Genomic DNA, 7,870 nt, shown 5'->3' with positions numbered 1-7,870 from the left:
CAGCCCGAGCGTGTGTATTTGTTTACAGCCGCGGGCTCTCCGCCTTAACGGTTAAGTGGCTGAAAACCGTCACGGTGTTTTGGGAAAAAACACACATTTTAGATGAAGACAGCGCGTGTTACCGACACATGTACCGCCGCGCGTCTGTCACGGTTGAGTGGGAACAGCGCCCGCTAAACCAGACATGCTAAAGTTACGCTTCTCTAGCCCGCTAACGTGCACGGTAACGTCCCCCTGCGCGCCTCAGCCGTTACAAAGTGCAACGCCGACCGGTGGGCCACTCCGCCGGTTCACGGTCGCTAACTAGCCACACAGCCACGAAGCTGAGGATGAGGTGTGAAGCCCCCTGCTTCACCGCCCAGCCGAGTGGACACAGCATGACGCCGCCCGCCTGCACCCTTCCTCTTCCCCTCGGGGCCGATGGCACCGAATGACCGGAGCCCCGGTGCGTCATGGCGCCGTGTGAAGTGTATTGGGATCACCGGATACCTCTCCCGAAGCTCGCTCCCGTCCAGGCCAAGGTCGCCGTCGCCCTGGTGGCACTCCTGTGCTTTATAAACAGCTATGACGGGGAGTTTGTGTTTGATGATTCTGAAGCAATAGTGAACAACAAGGTGTGCTTCCTCTTTCTGTTGCTTACGTGTCTCCATGTCAGCATCAACAGTGACAGCATCTCATCGATCTAATGTTGTGTTTCCGTTGCAGGACTTGAGACCAGCGACGCCTCTGAACAACATCTGGAGCAATGACTTCTGGGGGAGCAACCTGAGTAGCAACTCCAGTCACAAATCCTACCGACCTCTCACCGTCCTGACATTCAGGTGACGAATCCACAAGCGCAGACGCTAACGCAATCGTTAGAAGGGAAACGAGTCCCAGGGTTCGTACGGTAATGGAAAACCTGGAAAAGTCATGGAATTTTAAATTGTTCATTTCCAGGCCTGGAAAAGTCATGGAAAAAACTTAAATCATAAAAGTTTGGGAAAAGTCATGGAAATGTGTTATAATCACATTTTAATTTACGCTGAGTTTGAAATAATTAATATGTTTTTTTAAAGAAAGACGCTCAAAATACAAGCATTTTCTACATTTTTCATGTTTATACCGAGATTTCAGTTTGGTCATGGAAATTTGGTTTAAAGTCATGGAAAAGTCCTGGAAATCCATTGGTCAGAATGTGTAAGAACCCTGAAGTCCTCACTTTGCACTCGCCACCTCGGTTGTAGCTGCTCAGGAAAACAAGGACTCGTGCTTGACAAACATGATTTTTTACACAAGTTATTTAAAACGCGAGCTTCTGGAAAAATGGCCCTCGGCTCCGTGAGTGTCCGGCCTCGGGTCGTCTGCACGGCTCCCAGGAGAGCGAGCCGACCCGCCGGCTCCCTGGGCCCACCGCAAATTCTTTTTCAGTGTTTTCTGTCGTCGTCGTCAGTTGAAGTCCCCGTAGAGCGAGCGACGGGCACGCACAAAGTTAACGCTCAACGCTCTACGTTGCATTATTCTCCAGAAGCCAGAGGCCGAGAAAAATGTTACTTACTGCCAAGAAGCAAAAAAGACTCCGAGTGTTTATTGTTTATGAAGGATCCCCATTAGTCTACACCGTAGTGGAGACTATTCTTCCTGGGGTCCAGGCAAAAAAACATTACAATACAAACACATAAAATGCAGTAAAGCATGATCAATTATCACAAAAACACTTAGACTTAGAAAACAACATTTACATTAAAAGTAAAATAATAATACCTAAATACCTTAAATAATAACCTAATCTGCTAGAATTTCCTTTCTGATTATTGCTGCCTTAAGTTTCCTTTTGAAATCACATTTATTTCTTGTTAGTGTAACCGGCAAAACGCCATGAAGCAACCTCCACAATCCCGAGGAGGAATTGTAGTTAACTATTAACTTGCATCTCATATTCATTGACTACTTTATTGTCTATTTATAAGCCCTGTAAACGAAGAAATGCTATACACCCCCCTTTCCCACATCCGCCTTACGTTGCCCCCCCCTCTCCATCCTGCAGGCTGAACTACCTCTTGGCGGGAGGCCTGCACCCCGTCGGCTTCCACGTGCTGAACATCGCCCTCCACGCCGTCATATCCGCGCTCTTCATCGACGTGTTCGCTCTCCTGATTGGTGGCCTGTCGTATGACGAGAAGGGCCGGATACTTAACCACGCCCCCAAGACCTCTCTGCTCGCCGCCCTCCTCTTCGCCTCCCACCCGGTCCACACGGAAAGCGTAAGTCGAGTCGAGGGGTCAAAAGTGTTTTGTTTTTTCTCATTTATTTTCATTTCTATAAAGTATTTCACACTCGGGATGAATGTCGGTACACAGACCAGTCGACGCGGCGACTCCAGAGCTCTGAACCAAACGTGGAGCGGCAGACTCGGCTGTGTCGGGGCTCGTACGGTCATGGAAAACCTGGAAAAGTCATGGAATTTTAAAATGGTCATTTCCAGGCTTGGAAAAGTCATGGAAAAAACTTAAATCATAAAAGTTTTGGAAAAGTCATGGAAATTTGGTAAAATCACATGTTCATTTACGCCGAGTTTGAAATAATTAATATATTTTTTAAAGAAAGACGCTCAAAATATAAGCCAGCGATAGCTCTCAATACGCAACATTTTCTACAGTTTTCATGTTTATACCGAGATTTCAGTTTGGTCATGGAAATTTGGCTTAAAGTCCTGGAAAACTCCTGGAAATCCATTGGTCAAAATGTGTAAGAACCCTGTGTGTGTGTGTGTGACGCCGATTCACAGCCACGGGTTGTTTTCTGTCGTTCGGAGGCACATACTCCAGAGTTTTTTCCAGAGCTGTTTGTCGTCTGTCTGCATAGCAGCAAGCGCATGCTGCACACCTTCTGAAAACATCTGACAACCATCGAAATTACACAATGGTGTCTAAAAAAAAGAATGGTGCAAGAAAACACCGATCACCAAATCCAGCAAAAAGAAGAAGAAAAACAAATGTTGTATTTGAACACATCAGATCGTTAGTTTCACAGCAGCTTTTGTGAGTCGTGATAACAAACAATATTGTGTGTATGGTGGACAGGGTTACCATCCTTCAGATGTCTTATAAACTATTTAATTTATGATTGAAAAAATGAACTTAATTGTTATAAACATCTAAAAGTAAATAAGGACTCAATGAATCTTTTTCTTTCTGACATTGCAATCATGAATGTAACTCTATATTCTGCAGTGAGGCGCGGCGGCATATTTTGTGCCGGAAGTGCTTCAATGGAGGCAGTGAAGCTTATAAAATTGATCCTAAATTTATTTTTGAGAGGTATTGAATAGAGTCCAGACTTTAACTTGCCTGAAGGAATCCTGGGTGTACGATATAACTTATTTTTTTGCCTCTTGGTGTCCCGAAGTGTTAGTTTGGACCTTCATTGTGAGTTTTGTACCAATTTTTTTTTTTTCATTTACACTCCCGGAATGAGACGCAGCAGAAAGTCTCTTTCTCTTCGTCGGTAACAGCAGAAGTCCGGAGTGTGATGTTCTGTTCCCGATGCGTTCTCTGAGATGTGAATGCATTTTAAGTTGTGATCATTGCATTTCAGTCTAAAGCCAGAGTGCATCTGAACAACGACGACAAAGCTCATTACTTAGATTCTTCTCGACTCTCGCGTACAAGCGAAAGCTGCTTTTGCCTTTCACGATGCGATCTTGTCCATCCAGTATTTGGACAACGATCTTTATTTGCTGGCATCCCAGGATGTGCTTTGAATTGAATTTAAGGGGCCTGCAATCGACACGAGGCGATATGAAAAGCCCATTTAACACAGTCGGTTACATTTCTTTTTATCACTCGCCCCGTAGGAAGGAGGCGTCCCACCGAGGCGCCGCGGACATTTCAAAATAATGGTGGCGCTTTTAAAGAAGAAGCCAACGTTTTCACTTTACATCGCTGTTATGACGCGTCGATCCAGATCGGGTCCCCACTCTACGCCAGCGCCCTCTCTCTCTCTCTCTCTCGAACGTGGGCGTCGCGCCACCTAACTTTTCCTTCTTCTGCGATTCCCCCACAGCGGCGCTGCCGGCCATCTTGGCACGCTCGTCCGGAGGTTTTGAAATACTAAACGTGCAGCGGGGGGGGGGGGCGAGAACACAAGTCCGGTCTCAGTGGCGGCGCGGGGGGTCCGAGGTGCGTGCGGCGGCGTTGGCTGATGATTAGCTGCGTCGCGATGCTTATCGACCTGCCGACGTACGTGTGTTTGCTGTAAAGCGCGGCTGGAAGGCAGCGTTGCCCCCCCATTCTCTTTAATCATGCAGGTCAAGGATTGGGCGAGACCTGGGGGGGTGGGAGGCAGGCAGACGATTGGCTTAGGCCCGCTGTATGGATCAAAGCAGGCCACCCCAGGATGCCAACCGTACTGTACACACACACACACACACACACACACACACAGATTGTAAAGCCCTCTGAGGCAAATTTGTGATATTGGGCTATATGCAATAAACTGAATTGAATTTTCTGGGTGTTGTCTTTTTTATTTTTGCTTTGTCTTTGAATGGGGGTTGTAGAGACGTATAAGTCTCTAGGTAGAATTTTTTTTTTTTAAACACTTTCCTAAATTCAAAGCACACAACATGAAAAGACTTGTTTTAAATCTTATGTACGGACCTGAAAAAAATCTATTTTTACCAAACGGTATCCAATAGTTCTCCAATACACCTTTTAAGGACAATACTTAAATATATGTATTTAAGTATTTTTGTTTAATTTTCTTTTAAATATATTTATTTTAAAGTCTAATTAGCATCTATTAGCAATGCGAAAGAAAATGTGACGTAAGGGCCGGCCGCTCGAAAGGCAGGAGTTTGAAGGGAGGCCATTACTTGATGGAACTAGCTTGTTTTTTAATCTCTATTCTGTCGCTCCTTCTCTCTTCCTCCTCCTCCATCTCAACAAGGTGGCGGGCGTCGTGGGTCGAGCAGATCTGTTGTGTGCTCTGTTCTTCCAGCTCTCTTTCCTCACCTACTGCAAAGCTTTCAACAGAGGTAGGTACCTTTTTGTTTTTCTTCCGTTTCACGTGCAACTGTAATACAGTGCTGTGTGATATGTGTGTGTGTGTAAAAAATTGGCGGCATCAAACCTGGAGCCGCTTGTTATTTTGTTGTTTTTTCTTTCTCCCGGCTTTTTGTTCCCCAGAGAGCGACAGAGATGACAGGTTTTCTGTCCGGTGGGTTGTGGTCAGCCTCTCGCTGTGTGCCGTGGCGATGCTCTGCAAAGAACAAGGCATCACAGTCTTGGTACGAAGTCGTTTTATTTTTATTTTTCTGTATGTATGTGTGTGTGTGTGTGATGCTTTCATCACATCCAGTAAGGACAATGTCAAAAGCGTGACCTCACACACACCGTACACGCTCACATGTTATGAAGACACGGCAATTAATGTGATCTCTTTTATTTATTTTATTTTTTTATACCTGCGCACGTGAGAAAAGACCCTCAAAGTGTCACGTTCCTCCTAATGTACGGTCGGAGCCACAGATCCATTTAGTTGCTGACCTATCAACATTTCTTAAATGCCATTCCTCTCTGCATTTTAGTCTGCACACCCTTTGGAAAGCTATCTTCTGTTAGCAGCATGCTAGCTAATTAAGACCAACAGATCCTTGAAGAGAGTCCTCTGGTGTCCTCACATATCCAGTGTTGTCAACAAGTCATTTAAACGTGTTTTTATTTAGCAATATTCCACTTGAGTTGATAAATGACTGAATGTCCTTATCCCCAAATGGCAGTGGACCAGTCTTTTAATTTAATTTTAATGCTTTATTTCAACCTAGAGATGTGGATCCTTTTTCACATTCCAAGAGGGGCGTCTGACTATGCATGCCCTAAAGTTTGGGAACAATCGCTGCAGGTTAAGGGCCCCAAAGGGTCCAATTGGGCCTTAATTAAGTGCAGAAAGGGCCATAATCTCCTAAATATTACTCTTGGAAATCCCACATTGAGCACAGGCACCAATGAGGTCACATGTTAACATTACACAAAGACACGTCAATGACTGTGATCTCTTCTCTCCTGCTCGAGTGAGAAAAGGCCTCAAAGTCTCGTTCCTCCTAATGTACGGTCGGAGCCACAGATCCATTTAGTAGCTGACCTCTATCATTTTTTCTTAAATGCCATTCCTCTATGCATTTTCCTTCAGGGTGTGAACGCAGCCTTTGATGTCCTCCTGATCTGTAATGTTGATGTGTATGAACTCAGCCAGAGGCTGCTCCTCAGGAGGAACCCACTCCACGTGAGTTACAGTTCATATACCCCCCCCCCTCCCCCTCCTGTCGTATATGATGCTCGTCTGATTAATGTCACATCACGTACATTATCTACGTAAAGCAGTATGAGCGTTGCTTCATTGTAGGTATGAACTCACGATCTCTCTCTCTCTCTCTCTCTCTCTATATATATATATATTAGGGCTCTCAATCGATAAAAAAAATTTAACTAATTAATCGCACATTTTGAAATTAATGAATCGCGATTAATGAATTTTTTTTCTTCTTCTTTTTAAAGACAAAACTTCACACAGAGCTGTGTTTTCAAAGAGGCTCCTTCATATAAAGTGCCAGCGAGGTATTTAATATCGTGGATGATAAATTGTTTCTTCAGTGAAACATCCAGATTAGTAAAACAAGGTGTATTTGAGACAAAAACTTCAACGCACACCGGAAGTAAACAATGTTGCGTTAATTGCGTTAAAATATTTTTGTGCGTTAATCGCGGCCAAATTAATCGCATAGATTAACGCGTTAACGCTGACAGCCCTAATATATATATATATGTATAACATTGATCTTATTTATTGTTTTGGCGACATCGTTCCGACAGGTGAGCGAGATCTCGGGAACGGGGCTGCCCACGCGATTGGCTCTCATGGGTCTCGGGGGACTCTCGATGCTCTATGCACGCTGGTGGATCATGGGAACTGGACCGCCGGCGTTCACCGAAGTCGACAACCCTGCCTCCTTTGCAGAGAATATATTTCTTAGAGTGAGTTTGAATTATTCTTAATCATCTTTTTTTGTAACGTGACATGCAGAAACTAAAGCTTTGCACGACGGCAGCCTTCCGATTGTCTCTTGCAACGTTAGAAACGTGTGTCGGGATCTGTGCAACATTTAATTGACCCTAATGGTCGAATCCAATCTAATATTTGGGTTTAAACTCCTCCCCCAGCCCCAGATGATTTAAAACAAATTCATCATAAGATGCGCCAACTTACTTTTACTCTGAATTTGAAATGCTTTTTCTCCCCTCTTCTTTTCTCCCCTCTTCTTTTCTCCCCTCATTCTTTCTCCAACTCCGCCACCCCCTTGTCCCGCTCCTCTTTTTGATTGGCAGATTGTGAACTATAATTACTACTACTCTCTGAATGCCTGGCTGCTGCTGTGTCCCTGGTGGTTGTGTTTTGATTGGTCCATGGGCTGCGTGCCCCTCATTAAGTCGGCCTCTGATTGGAGGACGGCGTGGCCGCTGCTGCTTTGGTGCGTCCTGATAGGCTTGATAAGCCAAGCCTTGCGCTCGCAGGACAGCCAGCGAAGGAGGTAAGCGAGCACGGCCTGAATCTCACACTCGCCGCCGCTGAGGCGAAGCACACGTCTGGGCCTCTCCGGACCCGCACGTGATTATGAAACGTGTACCGCACCCACCGCAGTGCGACCGCCACGGTTCGGTTGAGTTTTAATAATCTTCTCTCGGCTTAGATACGGGACTGGTTCACGGGGAACGTTTGTTTAGGATGGTTTTTTTTTAGTGGTTTATTGTTCTATTGCTTAGCTTAGAAGTCTTCAACATGCACACTACCGTTCAAAAGTTTGGGGTCACTTAGTTATGTCCTTAATTTTCAA

General features: G+C 45.1%; 1 protein-coding gene across 1 annotated transcript in view; it reads left to right on the top strand.

Annotated features, from left to right (window-relative positions):
• tmtc4 (transmembrane O-mannosyltransferase targeting cadherins 4) overlaps positions 1 to 7,870 on the top strand; it is a 16,897-nt gene continuing 9,027 nt past the window's right edge. Inside the window, exons 1-8 of the mRNA XM_056433827.1 lie at positions 1 to 614; positions 706 to 821; positions 2,027 to 2,243; positions 4,930 to 5,017; positions 5,169 to 5,269; positions 6,172 to 6,264; positions 6,852 to 7,013; positions 7,365 to 7,567. Of these exons, the coding sequence (XP_056289802.1) occupies positions 453 to 614; positions 706 to 821; positions 2,027 to 2,243; positions 4,930 to 5,017; positions 5,169 to 5,269; positions 6,172 to 6,264; positions 6,852 to 7,013; positions 7,365 to 7,567 (1,142 nt within the window). The 5' untranslated portion in view covers positions 1 to 452. The remainder of the gene's footprint in view (positions 615 to 705; positions 822 to 2,026; positions 2,244 to 4,929; positions 5,018 to 5,168; positions 5,270 to 6,171; positions 6,265 to 6,851; positions 7,014 to 7,364; positions 7,568 to 7,870) is intronic.

This window comes from Pseudoliparis swirei, chromosome 2, assembly GCF_029220125.1.
Source record: "Pseudoliparis swirei isolate HS2019 ecotype Mariana Trench chromosome 2, NWPU_hadal_v1, whole genome shotgun sequence".
In the NCBI taxonomy this organism is placed as follows: Eukaryota; Metazoa; Chordata; class Actinopteri; order Perciformes; family Liparidae; genus Pseudoliparis; species Pseudoliparis swirei.
This window is presented reverse-complemented; position numbering and strand designations above follow the sequence as displayed.